Genomic DNA, 15,651 nt, shown 5'->3' on the forward strand with positions numbered 1-15,651 from the left:
AGTCGGACAATTCCACCACAGTGGCTTATATCAACCACCAGGGTGGCACCCGCAGCAGGGCGGCAATGATGGAAACATCCCGCATCTTTCAGTGGGCGGAAAAGAAGATTCCAGCTCTATCGGCGGTCTTTATTCCGGGTGTCCAGAATTGGGAGGCGGACTACCTAAGCCGTCAAACACTGAATGCCGGCGAATGGTCCCTCCATCAGGAGGTTTTCCAGATGCTGGTACATCGGTGGGGCTTACCCGAGGTGGACTTGATGGCCTCTCAACACAACCACAAGGTTCCCTCTTACGGAGCCAGGGCCCGCGACCCGGCCGCCATCTTGGTGGACGCTCTGTCCGCTCCGTGGCCGTTCAGGCTGATGTATGCCTTCCCGCCATTCTCCCTCCTCTTGCGACTGATTCGCAAGCTGAAGGCGGAGGGAGGCACATTGATCCTCGTGGCCCCGTATTGGCCCAGGCGAGTCTGGTTCTCAGACCTCCAGGCTCTGTCGGTGGCCCCCCCGATCCGCTTGCCTCTGCGTCGGGACCTTCTCTCTCAGGGTCCGTGTCTGCATCCAGACCTGAGGCGTCTGGCTTTGACGGGGTGGCTGTTGAGACCTCCCTCTTGAGATCTAGGGGGTTTAATGCTCGAGTAATTTCCACTATGCTTAGAGCAAGAAAGGCTTCCTCTGCGAGAGCTTACCATCGGGTTTGGAGGGCTTACTTCGTTTGGTGTAGGACTCGCCACTTCAATCCTAAGTCTTACCGCCTGGCTCGGATTCTATCCTTCTTACAGAAGGGCCTAGAGGCTGGATTGCGCTTATCTACCTTGAAGGTTCAAGTCTCGGATTTGTCCATCTTGTTTCGCCGACGATTAGCACTGTTGCGGGATGTCCGCACATTCATGCAGGGGGTTCTGCGTATCCAGCCTCCCTTTGTCCCCCCGGTTGCTCCGTGGGACCTTTCCCTTGTGCTATCTGCACTCCAGAAACCACCGTTTGAGCCTTTGCGGTCAGTTGACCTGTGTTGGCTCACCTGGAAAACGGTTTTCTTATTGGCAATAGCATCAGCTCGGAGGGTGTCCGATCTGTCTGCCCTGTCTTGTAAGTCCCCCTTCCTGGTCTTACACAATGACCGGGCGGTTCTTCGTACTGTCCCTTCTCACTTACCAAAAGTGGTGTCCAGTTTCCACGTTAACCAGGAAATCGTGGTTCCGGCCTTTCAAGGGCCAGATGCATCTTTGGATCAATCATCCTTGGATGTTGTACGGGCGCTGCGCATCTATGTGCGCCGCTCCCGGTCCTTTCGCAAGACGGACTCCCTCTTTGTGCTGTATGGCTTTCAAAAGAGGGGATGGCCGGCCACTAAACAGACTATTGCCCGCTGGCTTCGTTCTGTCATCCGGCAGGCATATCTGGGTGCCTCTCTCCCGGTTCCGGCTGGTATCCGGGCACATTCCACTAGGTCTGTGGGAGCGTCTTGGGCTGTTCGGGGCGGTGCTACAGCTGAGCAAGTTTGCAGAGCTGCGACATGGTCGTCAGCTGCTACTTTTGTGCGTTTTTACGCTTTTGATACATTTGCCTCCCAGGACTCTGCCTTCGGGCAGAGCGTGTTGGCTGCGGCGCAGGCGCGTCCCCACCCATAGGTGGCTGCTTTAGGACGTCCCAAAGTAAAGCTGTGGCCCCTGATGTCTCCCGAAGGAGAAAATGAGATTTATGTCTTACCTGGTAAATCTCTTTCTTCGAGGACATCAGGGGCCACAGGGATCCCTCCCTGCCGCGCCTGCTTCAGTTACGTTACAAGTTACGTTTCACTGGTTATATATATATATATATTACTCCTCTGTTGAGGGTACTAACATGTTTCAGAATGTGTTTCTGTGTGGTGCTTCTCTTCCTTCTCTCCTGTCTCCTGCCATGGCTTGTTAAAAAACTGAGGTCCGTGGCCTGGAGGCGGGGTATAGGAGGGGAGGAGCCTGACTGCCTGGGAGGCAGTTAAAGTTATCCTCTAGGGTGCTGGAGCTCACTCCCACTCCTATTACCCAAAGTAAAGCTGTGGCCCCTGATGTCCTCGAAGAAAGAGATTTACCAGGTAAGACATAAATCTCATTTTCCCCCGCTCGCGCTGGCTCCTTTTCCTCTTTCCCCTGCTTGCGCTGGCTCCTCTTCCTCTTTCCCCCGCTTGCGCTGGCTCCTCTTCCTCTTTCCCCCGCTTGCGCTGGCTCCTCTTCCTCTTTCCCCTGCTCGCGCTGGCTCCTCTTCCTCTTTCCCCTGCTCGCGCTGGCTCCTCTACCTCTTTCCCCAGCTCGCACTGGCTCCTACTCCTCTTTCCCCTGCTCGCGCTGGCTTCTCTTCCCTCCGCTCACGCTGGCTCCTCTTCCTCTTTCCTCCGCTCGTGCTGGCTCCTCTTCCTCTTTCCCCCGCTCACACTGGGTCCTCTACCTCTTTCCCCCGCTCACACTGGCTCTTTCTCGCGCTGGCTCCTCTTCCTCTTTCCCCCGCTTGCGCTGGCTCCTCTTCCTCTTTCCCCTGCTCGCGCTGGCTCCTCTTCCTCTTTCCCCTGCTCGCGCTGGCTCCTCTACCTCTTTCCCCTGCTCGCACTGGCTCCTACTCCTCTTTCCCCTGCTCGCGCTGGCTTCTCTTCCCTCCGCTCACGCTGGCTCCTCTTCCTCTTTCCTCTGCTCGTGCTGGCTCCTCTTCCTCTTTCACCCGCTCACACTGGGTCCTCTACCTCTTTCCCCCTCTCGCGCTGGCTCCTCTTCCTCTTTCCCCCGCTCGCGCTGGCTCCTCTTCCTCTTTCCCCCGCTTGCGCTGGCTCCTCTTCCTCTTTCCCCTGCTTGCGCTCGCTCCTCCTCCCCTTTCTCCTGCTTGCGCTCGCTCCACCTCCCCTTTCTCCTGCTTGCGCTCGCTCCTCATCGTCTTTTCCCTGATTGCGCTGGCTCCTCATCGTCTTTTCCCTGATTGCGCTGGCTCCTCATCGTCTATCCCCTGCTCGCGCTGGCTCCTCTACCTCTTTCCCCTGCTCGCGCTGGCTCCTCTACCTCTTTCCCTGCTCGCGCTGGCTCCTCTACCTCTTTCCCCCGCTCGCGCTGGCTCCTCTACCTCTTTCCCCCGCTCACGCTGGCTCCTCTACCTCTTTCCCCCGCTCGCGCTGGCTCCTCTACCTCTTTCCCCCGCTCGCGCTGGCTCCTCTACCTCTTTCCCCCGCTTGCGCTGGGTTCTCTTCCTCTTTCCCCTGCTCGCGCTGGCGCCTCTTTCCTCCGCTCACGCTGGCTCCTCTTCCTCTTTCCTCCGCTCGCGCTGGCTCCTCTTCCTCTTTCCTCCGCTCGCGCTGGCTCCTCTTCCTCTTTCCCCCGCTCGCGCTGGCTCCTCTTCCTCTTTCCCCCGCTCGCGCTGGCTCCTCTTCCTCTTTCCCCCGCTCGCGCTGGCTCCTCTTCCTCTTTCCCCCGCTCGCGCTGGCTCCTCTTCCTCTTTCTCCCGCTCGCGCTGGCTCCTCTTCCTCTTTCCCCCGCTCGCGCTGGCTCCTCTTCCTCTTTCCCCCGCCCGCGCTGGCTCCTCTTCCTCTTTCCCCCGCACGCGCTGGCTCCTCTTCCCCCCCCCGCTCGCGCTGGCTCCTCTTCCTCTTTCCCCCAGACTCTGCTGGCCCCCGGCTCCTCTTCCTCTTTCCCCCACTTGCGCTGGCTCCTTCTTTCCCCCAGACAGTGCTGGCCCCCGGCTCCTCTTCCTCTTTCCTCCGCTCGCGCTGGCTCCTCTTCCTCTTTCCCCCCGCTCGCGCTGTGTCCTTCTTTCCCCCAGACTCTGCTGGCCCCCGGCTCCTACTCCTCTTTCCCCCAGCCCTACACCTTTAACCCAGTGTAACCCCTGCTCACCTGTCATTGTGTTGGGATTACAGGAACTTTTATATACTGTGTATCTGCATCTTCCATGTCATTTCCACACCCGCATCCTGCTCTCCTTCTCCTACTGCTCCACATGATGCTGCTCCTTATTACTCCGTGCTGTTCCTTTCCTTAATTTTTTCTGCGTTGTCTCATTTGTTTGCCACACTCTCACTTCTTCCTTTGGTTTCTTTTTCCTCTTCTCCTGATTCCATGTTTTCTCCATGCCATATTCCAGAGGATGCAACGCTGGGACATGTGAGAGCCACTGTGTGCTGCATGTCCTCTGTCCACGTGTCTGCCTGCCTGTGTGGCTGGATATGCATGCTGGGATACGGCATGTATGGTGCACTAAGGAGTAAGATGAATGGTTGTACTAATCCTGCAGTGCAAGCAATGTGCCAGGAATCTGCTGCTTCACCAAGTTCTAGATCGCGCCTTACAGTGAGATGTTGCTGGATTGGGTGTGGGAGGAGGTAATGGGTGGAGAGATGGAGGGGTGTGGGAGGAGGTAATAGGTGCAGAGGCAGAGAGATGGTGGGGTGTGGGAGGAGGTAATAGGTGCAGAGGCAGAGAGATGGTGGGGTGTGGGAGGAGGTAATAGGTGCAGAGGCAGAGAGATGGCGCAGTGTGGGAGGAGGTAATAGGTGCAGAGAGATGGCGGAGTGTGGGAGGAGGTAATGGGTGCAGAGGCAGAGAGATGGTGGGGTGTGGGAGGAGGTAATAGGTGCAGAGGCAGAGAGATGGCGGGGTGTGGGAGGAGGTAATAGGTGCAGAGGCAGAGAGATAGTGGAATATGGGAGGAGGTAATAGGTGCAGAGACAGAGAGCTGGTGGGGTGTGGGAGGAGGTAATAGGTGCAGAGGCAGAGAGATGGCGGGGTGTGGGAGGAGGTAATAGGTACAGAGACAGAGAGATGGCGGGGTGTGGGAGGAGGTAAAAGGTACAGAGACAGAGAGATGGTGGGGTGTGGGAGGAGGTAATAGGTGCAGAGGCAGAGAGATGGTGGGGTGTGGGAGGAGGTAATAGGTGCAGAGGCAGAGAGATGGCGCAGTGTGGGAGGAGGTAATAGGTGCAGAAGGAGATGGCGGTGTGTGGGAGGAGGTAATATGTGCAGAGGCAGAGAGATGGTGGGTTGTGGGAGGAGGTAATAGGTGCAGATGCAGAGAGATAGTGAGGTGTGGGAGGAAGTAATGGGTGCAGAGGCGGAGAGATGGCGGGGTGTGGGAGAAGGTAATAGGGGCAGAGGCAGAGAGATGATGGGGTGTGGGAGGAGGTAATAGGTACAGAGGCGGAAAGACGCGAGATGTGGGAGGAGGTAATAGGTGCAGAGGCGGAGAGATGGCGGGGTGTGGGAGGAGGTAATAGGTGCAGAGGCAGAGAGATGGCGCAGTGTGGGAGGAGGTAATAGGTGCAGAGAGATAGTGGGGTGTGGGAGGAGGTAATAGGTGCAGAGGCAGAGAGATGGCGGGGGTGTGGGAGGAGGTAATAGGTGCAGAGGCGGAGAGATGGCGGGGGTGTGGGAGGACGTAATAGGTGCAGAGAGATGGTGGAGTGTGGGAGGCAGTAATAGGTGCAGAGGCAGAGAGAAGGTGTGGTGTGGGAGGAGGTAATAGGTGCATAGGCAGAGAGAGACGGCGGAGTGTGGGAGGAGGTAATGGGTGCATAGACAGAGAGACGGCAGGGTGTGGGAGAAGGTAATAGAGGCAGAGAGATGGCGGGGTGTGGGAGGAGGTAATAGGTGCAGAGGCAGAGAGATGGCAGGGTGTGGGAGGAGGTAATAGGCGCAGAGGCAGAGAGATGGCGGGGTGTGGGAGGAGGTAATAGGCGCAGAGGCAGAGAGATGGCGGAGTGTGGGAGGAGGTAATAGGTGCAGAGGCAGAGAGATGGTGGGGTGTGGGAGGAGGTAATAGGTGCATGGTTGGAGTGAGGTCAGTATAGAGATGGTTCTTGTATGGAGGTACGGTTGGAGTGAAGTCAGTATTGAGATGGTTCTTGTATGGAGGCATGGTTGGAGTGAGGTCAGTATAGAGATGGTTCTTGTATGGAGGTACGGTTGGAGTGAGGTCAGTATAGAGATGGTTCTTGTATGGAGGCATGGTTGGAGTGAGGTCAGTATAGAGATGGTTCTTGTATGGAGGTACGGTTGGAGTGAGGTCAGTATAGAGATGGTTCTTGTATGGAGGCAGTTGGAGTGAGGTCAGTATAGAGATGGCGTTGATGTGAAGGCTTGGCTAGAGTGAGGTCAGTATAGAGGTGGCGTGGCTGGAGTGAGGTCAGTATAGAGATGGTTCTAGTATAGAGGCATGGTTGGAGTGAGATCAGTGTAGAGATGGCATTGATCTGGAGGCGTGGCTGGAGCGAGGTCAGTATAGAGATGGTTCTTGTATGGAGCCATGGTTGGAGTGAGGTCAGTATACAGATGGTTCTTGTATGGAGCCATGGTTGGAGTGAGGTCAGTATACAGATGGTTCTTGTATGGAGGTACGGTTGGAGTGAGGTCAGTATAGAGAGGGTTCTTGTATGGAGCCATGGTTGGAGTGAGGTCAGTATAGAGATGGTTTTTGTATGGAGGTACGGTTGGAGTGAGGTCCGTATAGAGATGGTTCTTGTATGGAGGCTTTTCTGGAGTGAGGTCAATATAGGGATGGTTCTTGTATGGAGCCATGGTTGGAGTGAGGTCAGTATAGAGATGGTTCTTGTATGGAGGCACGGTTGGAGTGAGGTCAGTATAGAGATGGTTCTTGTATGGAGGCACGGTTGGAGTGAGGTAAATATAGAGATGGTTCTTGTATGGAGGTACGGTTGGAGTGAGGTCAGTATAGAGATGGTTCTTGTATGGAGGCATGGTTGGAGTGAGGTCAGTATAGAGATGGCGTTGATGTGAAGGCTTGGCTAGAGTGAGGTCAGTATAGAGATGGCGTGGCTGGAGTGAGGTCAGTATAGAGATGGTTCTAGTATGGAGGCATGGTTGGAGTGAGGTCAGTATAGAGATGGTTTTTGTATGGAGGCATGATTGGAGTGAGGTCAGTATAGAGATGGTTCTTGTATGGAGGCATGGTTGGAGTGAGGTCAGTATAGAGATGGCATTGATCTGGAGGCGTGGCTGGAGCGAGGTCAGTATAGAGATGGTTCTTGTATGGAGGCATGGTTGGAGTGAGGTCAGTATAGAGATGGTTTTTGTATGGACATGATTGGAGTGAGGTCAGTATAGAGATGGTTTTTGTATGGACATGATTGGAGTGAGGTCAGTATAGAGATGGCATTGATCTGGAGGCGTGGCTGGAGCGAGGTCAGTGTAGAGATGGTTCTTGTATGGAGCCATGGTTGGAGTGAGGTCAGTATACAGATGGTTCTTGTATGGAGGTACGGTTGGAGTGAGGTCAGTATAGAGAGGGTTCTTGTATGGAGCCATGGTTGGAGTGAGGTCAGTATAGAGAGGGTTCTTGTATGGAGCCATGGTTGGAGTGAGGTCAGTATAGAGATGGTTCTTGTATGGAGGCATGGTTGGAGTGAGGTCAGTATACAGGTGGTTCTTGTATGGAGGCATGGTTGGAGTGAGGTCAGTATAGAGAGGGTTCTTGTATGGAGCCATGGTTGGAGTGAGGTCAGTATACAGATGGTTCTTGTATGGAGGTACGGTTGGAGTGAGGTCAGTATAGAGAGGGTTCTTGTATGGAGGCATGGTTGGAGTGAGGTCAGTATAGAGAGGGTTCTTGTATGGAGGCACGGTTGGAGTGAGGTCAGTATAGAGATGGTTCTTGTATGGAGGCATGGTTGGAGTGAGGTCAGTATACAGGTGGTTCTTGTATGGAGGCATGGTTGGAGTGAGGTCAGTATAGAGAGGGTTCTTGTATGGAGCCATGGTTGGAGTGAGGTCAGTATAGAGATGGTTTTTGTATGGAGGCATGGTTGGAGTGAGGTCAGTATACAGGTGGTTCTTGTATGGAGGCATGGTTGGAGTGAGGTCAGTATAGAGAGGGTTCTTGTATGGAGCCATGGTTGGAGTGAGGTCAGTATACAGATGGTTCTTGTATGGAGGTACGGTTGGAGTGAGGTCAGTATAGAGAGGGTTCTTGTATGGAGGCATGGTTGGAGTGAGGTCAGTATAGAGAGGGTTCTTGTATGGAGGCATGGTTGGAGTGAGGTCAGTATAGAGAGGGTTGTTGTATGGAGGCACGGTTGCAGCGATGGCTCTTGATTGGTGGCATGGTTGGAGTGAGGACAATATATAGATGGTTCTTGTATGGAGGTACGGTTGGAGTGAGGTCATTATAGAGAGGGTTCTTGTATGGAGGCATGGTTGGAGTGAGGTCAGTATAGAGAGGGTTCTTGTATGGAGGTACGGTTGGAGTGAGGTCAGTATAGAGAGGGTTCTTGTATGGAGCCATGGTTGGAGTGAGGTCAGTATAGAGAGGGTTCTTGTATGGAGGTACGGTTGGAGTGAGGTCAGTATAGAGAGGGTTCTTGTATGGAGGCATGGTTGGAGTGAGGTCAGTATACAGGTGGTTCTTGTATGGAGGCATGGTTGGAGTGAGGTAAGTAAAGAGGGTTCTTGTATGGAGGCATGGTTGGAGTGAGGTCAGTATAGAGATGGTTGTGGTATGGAGGCACGGTTGCAGCGATGGCTCTTGATTGGTGGCATGGTTGGAGTGAGGACAATATATAGATGGTTTGTGCCAATGTTGTACATTAGATTGTGCCCCTGACATGCTGTGCAGTGTTGATGCCAGACAGTTCCCCGACCGTCGGAATCCTGACAGTCATCACCGCGACACTCGGGGTCCCGACGGTCACCGGCTATTCTCCCTCGTCGGGGTCCACGACCCCCATAGAGGGAGAATAGAATAGGTGGCGAACGTAGCGAGCCCGCAAGGGGCTTTGTTGCGCTCGCCCCGCTGTCTGAGTCCGGCCAGTCGGGATCCCGACGTCGGGCTAATGACTGTCGGGACCATATACCACACCCGTGCGGTGTAACACCCGCTCCTCTCACACCGCTTCTATCACCCAACATCTAACTCAAACCACATCGCTGCTGCTGAGATGAGGGGGCGCTACTAGCCGTAACCACAGCAACCCATTCTATGCTATTGTTTTACTTACTGTGTACCGCTTCTAATGTCACCACCCACTGCTGGGTGACACAAACAGATGAGGACACGCCCACTGCTGGGTGACACAAACAGATGAGGACACGCCCACTGCTGGGTGACACAAACAGATGAGGACATGCCCACTGCTGGGTGGTGTTCATATTTTCTCCATGATACTGTGTATTCCAACCATTTTCATCCCTATTTTGTGTTGTCAGAGCGGCTTTGGCCTCTGCTCATCAAGGACAACCTCTTCCTACCACGCTGAGCGTTCTACAGAGTACCCCTCAGGTGCGGGGGATGCACACCATCATCAGGTGATTACCCCCCCCCCCCCCTCTGTATTACCACTGGTGACATCGTCAGATGAGACCTCTGCACACTCCCTCCCCTGTATTACCACGCCCCCTCCCCTGTATTACCACGCCCCCTCCCTCTGTATTACCACGCCCCCTCCCTCTGTATTACCACGCCCCCTCCCTCTGTATTACCTCGCCCCCTCCCTCTGTATTGCCACGCCCCCTTCCTCTGTATTGCCACGCCCCCTCCCTCTATTACCACACCCCTCCGTCTGTATTGCCACGCCCCCTCCCTCCGTATTGCCACGCCCCCTCCCTCTGTATTGCCACGCCCCCTTCCTCTGTGTTACCGCTGGTTATTACTTCCCCAGGAACAAGGATACCAATCGGGATGAGTTCATCTTTTACTCCAAACGCTTGATGCGGCTTCTGATTGAGCACGCTCTCTCCTTCCTTCCGCTGAATGTAAGTGCTGAGTGACGGAGAGCGGGTGTACTACATGTACCAGACGTGGCGCTGACTTTCTCCTGGTTTCTCTCTATCAGTTGGTCACTGTTGAGACCCCTCAAGGAACATTATATCAGGGGAGAAGGTTCCACCGTCAGAGAGTGAGTAGGAGGATCTGCTGTACAGGGAATTATTATGGACAGATATGTACGTACGCTGTGTTATTATGGACAGATAAGTACATGCGCTGTGTTATTATGGACAGATAAGTACGTACGCTGTGTTATTATGGACAGATAAGTACGTACGCTGTGTTACTATGGACAGATAAGTACGTACGCTGTGTTATTATGGACAGATAAGTACGTACGCTGTGTTATTATGGACAGATATGTACGTACGCTGTGATATAATGGACAGATAAGTACGTACGCTGTGATATTATGGACAGATAAGTACGTACGCTGTGTTATTATGGACAGATAAGTACGTACGCTGTGATATTATGGACAGATATGTACGTACGCTGTGATATTATGGACAGATATGTACGTACGCTGTGATATTATGGACAGATATGTACGTACGCTGTGATATTATGGACAGATATGTACGTACGCTGTGATATTATGGACAGATATGTACGTACGCTGTGTTATTATGGACAGATAAGTACGTACGCTGTGTTACCGTGGACAGATAAGTACACACGCTGTGTTATTATGGACAGATAAGTACATACGCTGTGATATTATGGACAGATAAGTATGTACGCTGTGTTATTCTGGACAGATTAGTACATGCGCTGTGTTACTATGGACAGATAAGTACGTACGCTGTGTTATTATGGACAGATAAGTACGTACGCTGTGTTACCGTGGACAGATAAGTACACACGCTGTGTTATTATGGACAGATAAGTACATACGCTGTGATATTATGGACAGATAAGTATGTACGCTGTGTTATTCTGGACAGATAAGTATGTACGCTGTGTTATTATGGACAGATAAGTACGTACGCTGTGTTATTATGGACAGATAATTACATACGCTGTGTTATTATGGACAGATTAGTACATGCGCTGTGTTATTATGGACAGATAAGTACATACGCTGTGTTATTATGGACAGATAAGTACATGCGCTGTGTTATTATGGACAGATAAGTACATATGCTGTGTTATTATGGACAGATAAGTACGTACGCTGTGTTACCATGGACAGATAAGTACGTACGCTGTGTTATTATGGTCAGATAAGTACATATGCTGTGTTATTATGGTCAGATAAGTACATACGCTGTGTTATTATGGACAGATAAGTACATACTCTGTGTTATTATGGACAGATAAGTATGTACGCTGTGTTATTATGGACAGATAAGTACACACGCTGTGTTATTATGGACAGATAAGTACATACGCTGTAATATTATGGACAGATAAGTACGTACGCTGTGTTATTATGGACAGATAAGTACACACGCTGTGTTATTATGGACAGATAAGTACACACGCTGTGTTATTATGGACAGATAAGTACACACGCTGTGTTATTATGGACAGATAAGTACACACGCTGTGTTATTATGGACAGATAAGTACATGCGCTGTGTTATTATGGACAGATAAGTACATGTGCTGTGTTATTATGGACAGATAAGTATGTACGCTGTGTTATTATGGACAGATAAGTACGTACGCTGTGTTATTATGGACAGATAAGTACATGCGCTGTGTCACCGTGGACAGATAAGTACGTACGCTGTGTTACTATGGACAGATAACTACATACGCTGTGTTACTATGGACAGATAAGTACATGCGCTGTGTCACCGTGGACAGATGAGTACATGCGCTGTGTCCCCGTGAACAGATAAGTACATACGCTGTGTTATTATGGACAGATAAGTACACACGCTGTGTTATTATGGACAGATAAGTATCACGCTGTGTTATTATGGACAGATAAGTACATACGCTGTGTTATTATGGACAGATAAGTACATACGCTGTGTTATTATGGACAGATAAGTACATACGCTGTGTTATTATGGACAGATAAGTACACACGCTGTGTTATTATGGACAGATAAGTACATGCGCTGTGTTATTATGGACAGATAAGTACACACGCTGTGTTATTATGGACAGATAAGTACACACGCTGTGTTATTATGGACAGATAAGTACACACGCTGTGTTATTATGGACAGATAAGTACACACGCTGTGTTATTATGGACAGATAAGTACGTATGCTGTGATATTATGGACAGATATGTATGTACGCTGTGATATTATGGACAGATAAGTACGTACGCTGTGTTACCATGGACAGATAAGTACACACGCTGTGTTATTATGGACAGATAAGTACATACGCTGTGTTATTATGGACAGATAAGTACATACGCTGTGTTATTATGGACAGATAAGTACATGCGCTGTGTTATTATGGACAGATAAGTACATGCGCTGTGTTATTATGGACAGATAAGTACATGCGCTGTGTTATTATGGACAGATAAGTACACACGCTGTGTTATTATGGACAGATAAGTACACACGCTGTGTTATTATGGACAGATAAGTACACACGCTGTGTTATTATGGACAGATAAGTACACACGCTGTGTTATTATGGACAGATAAGTACACACGCTGTGTTATTATGGACAGATAAGTACACGCGCTGTGTTATTATGGACAGATAAGTACACACGCTGTGTTATTATGGACAGATAAGTACACACGCTGTGTTATTATGGACAGATAAGTACACACGCTGTGTTATTATGGACAGATAAGTACACACGCTGTGTTATTATGGACAGATAAGTACACACGCTGTGTTATTATGGACAGATAAGTACATACGCTGTGTTACTATGGACAGATAAGTACATGCGCTGTGTTACTATGGACAGATAAGTACGTACGCTGTGTTACTATGGACAGATAAGTACATACGCTGTGTTATTATGGACAGATAAGTACATACGCTGTGTTATTATGGACAGATAAGTACATACGCTGTAATATTATGGACAGATAAGTACGTACGCTGTGTTATTATGGACAGATAAGTACACACGCTGTGTTATTATGGACAGATAAGTACACACGCTGTGTTATTATGGACAGATAAGTACATGCGCTGTGTTATTATGGACAGATAAGTACACACGCTGTGTTATTATGGACAGATAAGTACACACGCTGTGTTATTATGGACAGATAAGTACATACGCTGTGTTATTATGGACAGATAAGTACACACGCTGTGTTATTATGGACAGATAAGTACATACGCTGTGTTATTATGGACAGATAAGTACACACGCTGTGTTATTATGGACAGATAAGTACACACGCTGTGTTATTATGGACAGATAAGTACACACGCTGTGTTATTATGGACAGATAAGTACACACGCTGTGTTATTATGGACAGATAAGTACACACGCTGTGTTATTATGGACAGATAAGTACACACGCTGTGTTATTATGGACAGATAAGTACACACGCTGTGTTATTATGGACAGATAAGTACATACGCTGTGTTATTATGGACAGATAAGTACATACGCTGTGTTATTATGGACAGATAAGTACACGCGCTGTGTTATTATGGACAGATAAGTACACGCGCTGTGTTATTATGGACAGATAAGTACACGCGCTGTGTTACTATGGACAGATAAGTACACGCGCTGTGTTACTATGGACAGATAAGTACACGCGCTGTGTTATTATGGACAGATAAGTACACGCGCTGTGTTACTATGGACAGATAAGTACATGCGCTGTGTTACTATGGACAGATAAGTACACGCGCTGTGTTATTATGGACAGATAAGTACGTACGCTGTGTTATTATGGACAGATAAGTACATGTGCTGTGTTATTATGGACAGATAAGTACACGCGCTGTGTTACTATGGACAGATAAGTACACGCGCTGTGTTACTATGGACAGATAAGTACACGCGCTGTGTTACTATGGACAGATAAGTACACGCGCTGTGTTATTATGGACAGATAAGTACACGCGCTGTGTTACTATGGACAGATAAGTACACGCGCTGTGTTACTATGGACAGATAAGTACACGCGCTGTGTTACTATGGACAGATAAGTACACGCGCTGTGTTACTATGGACATATAAGTACATGCGCTGTGTTACTATGGACAGATAAGTACGTACGCTGTGTTACTATGGACAGATAAGTACACGCGCTGTGTTACTATGGACAGATAAGTACACGCGCTGTGTTACTATGGACAGATAAGTACACGCGCTGTGTTATTATGGACAGATAAGTACACGCGCTGTGTTATAAGTTCTGGTCTCCTGTCACTTCCAGCGGGGTCACCAGCCCTGTCCTCTCTGATTGCAGATCACCGGAGTCTCCATTCTCCGTGCCGGGGAGACCATGGAGCAGGCCCTAACTGCAGTGTGCAAAGACATCCGCCTGGGGAAGATCCTGATCCAGACCAACCACAACACTGGGGAGCCCGAGGTGGGGAAGCCGCCAGCCTCTTCTCTGATTATATAATGACCGCGCGCTGCCCCTCCCTCTATAATCCTCCCTGCGCACTGCCCCTCCCTCTTTAACCCTCCCATCCTCCCTGCGCACTGCCCCTCCCTCTCTAACCCTCCCCTCCTGCCTGACCTATGCCCCTCCCTCTGTACACGTCCCTGCTTCCCCTCCCTCTCTAACCCTCCCCTCCTGCCTGAGCTACGCCCCTCCCCTCCTGCCTGAGCTACGCCCTTCCCACTGTAACTGTTCCTGCTGCCCCTCCCTCTCTAACCCTCCCCTCCTGCCTGAGCTACGCCCCTCCCTCTAACCCTTCCCTCCTTCCTGAACTACGTCCCTCCCTCTCTAACCCTCCCCTCCTGCCTGAGCTACGCCCCTCCCACTGTAACCGTCCCTACTGCCCCTCCCTCTCTAACCCTCCCCTCCTGCCTGAGCTACACCCCTCCCACTGTAACCGTCCCTGGTGCCCCTCCCTCTCTAACCCTCCCCTCCTGCCTGAGCTACGCCCCTCCCTCTCTAATCCTCCCCTCCTGCCTGAGCTACGCCCCTCCCTCTCTAACACTCCCCTCCTGCCTGAGCTACGCCCCTCCCACTGTAACTGTCCCTGCTGCCCCTCCCTCTCTTACCCTCCTGACTGAGCTACGCCCCTCCCTTTCTAATCCTCCCCTCCTGCCTGAGCTACGCCCCTCCCTCACTAACCCTCCCCTCCTGCCTGAGCTACGCCCCTCCCTCTCTAACCCTCCCCTCCTGCCTGAGCTACGCCCCTCCCAATGTAACCGTCCCTGCTGCCCCTCCCTCACTTACCCTCCCCTCCTGCCTGAGCTACGCCCCTCCCTCTATAATCCTCCCCTCCTGCCTGAGCTGTGCCCCTCCATCTGTAACCGTCCCTGCTGCCCCTCCCTCACTTACCCTCCCCTCCTGCCTGAGCTACGCCCCTCCCTCTCTAATCCTCCCCTCCTGCCTGAGCTACGCCCCTCCCTCTCTAACCCTCCCCTCCTGCCTGAGCTACGCCCGTCCCCCTCTAACCCTTCCCTCTTGCCTGAGCTATGCCCCTCCCACTGTAACCGTCCCTGCTGCCCCTCCCTCTCTAAGCCTCCCCTCCTGCCTGAGCTATGCCCCTCCCACTGTAACCGTCCCTGCTGCCCCTCCCTCGCCTGAGCTACGCCCCTCCCTCTCTAATCCTCCCCTCCTGCCTGAGCTGTGCCCCTCCATCTGTAACCGTCCCTGCTGCCCCTCCTTCTCTAACCCTCCCCTCCTGCCTGAGCTACGCCCCTCCTTCTCTAATCCTCCCCTCCAGCCTGAGCTACGCCCCTCCCTCTCTAATCCTCCCCTCCTGCCTGAGCTACGCCCCTCCCTCTCTAACCCTCCCCTCCTGCCTGAGCAACGCCCCTCCCTCACTTACCC

At 51.5% G+C, this 15,651-nt stretch overlaps 1 protein-coding gene across 3 annotated transcripts in view; it reads left to right on the top strand.

Moving 5' to 3' along the window:
* Positions 1-15,651, top strand: part of LOC146064933 (uridine-cytidine kinase-like 1) — a 69,980-nt gene that overhangs the window by 39,351 nt on the left and 14,978 nt on the right. For all 3 annotated transcript variants that reach the window (XM_083178972.1, XM_083178974.1, XM_083178973.1), the window contains 4 exons: positions 9,173-9,271; positions 9,625-9,718; positions 9,799-9,861; positions 14,107-14,229. In XM_083178972.1, coding sequence (XP_083035098.1) covers positions 9,173-9,271; positions 9,625-9,718; positions 9,799-9,861; positions 14,107-14,229 — 379 coding nt within the window. The remainder of the gene's footprint in view (positions 1-9,172; positions 9,272-9,624; positions 9,719-9,798; positions 9,862-14,106; positions 14,230-15,651) is intronic.

The sequence above is a fragment of the Crinia signifera genome, chromosome 3 (assembly GCF_055691185.1).
Source record: "Crinia signifera chromosome 3, ASM5569118v1, whole genome shotgun sequence".
NCBI lineage: Eukaryota > Metazoa > Chordata > Amphibia > Anura > Myobatrachidae > Crinia > Crinia signifera.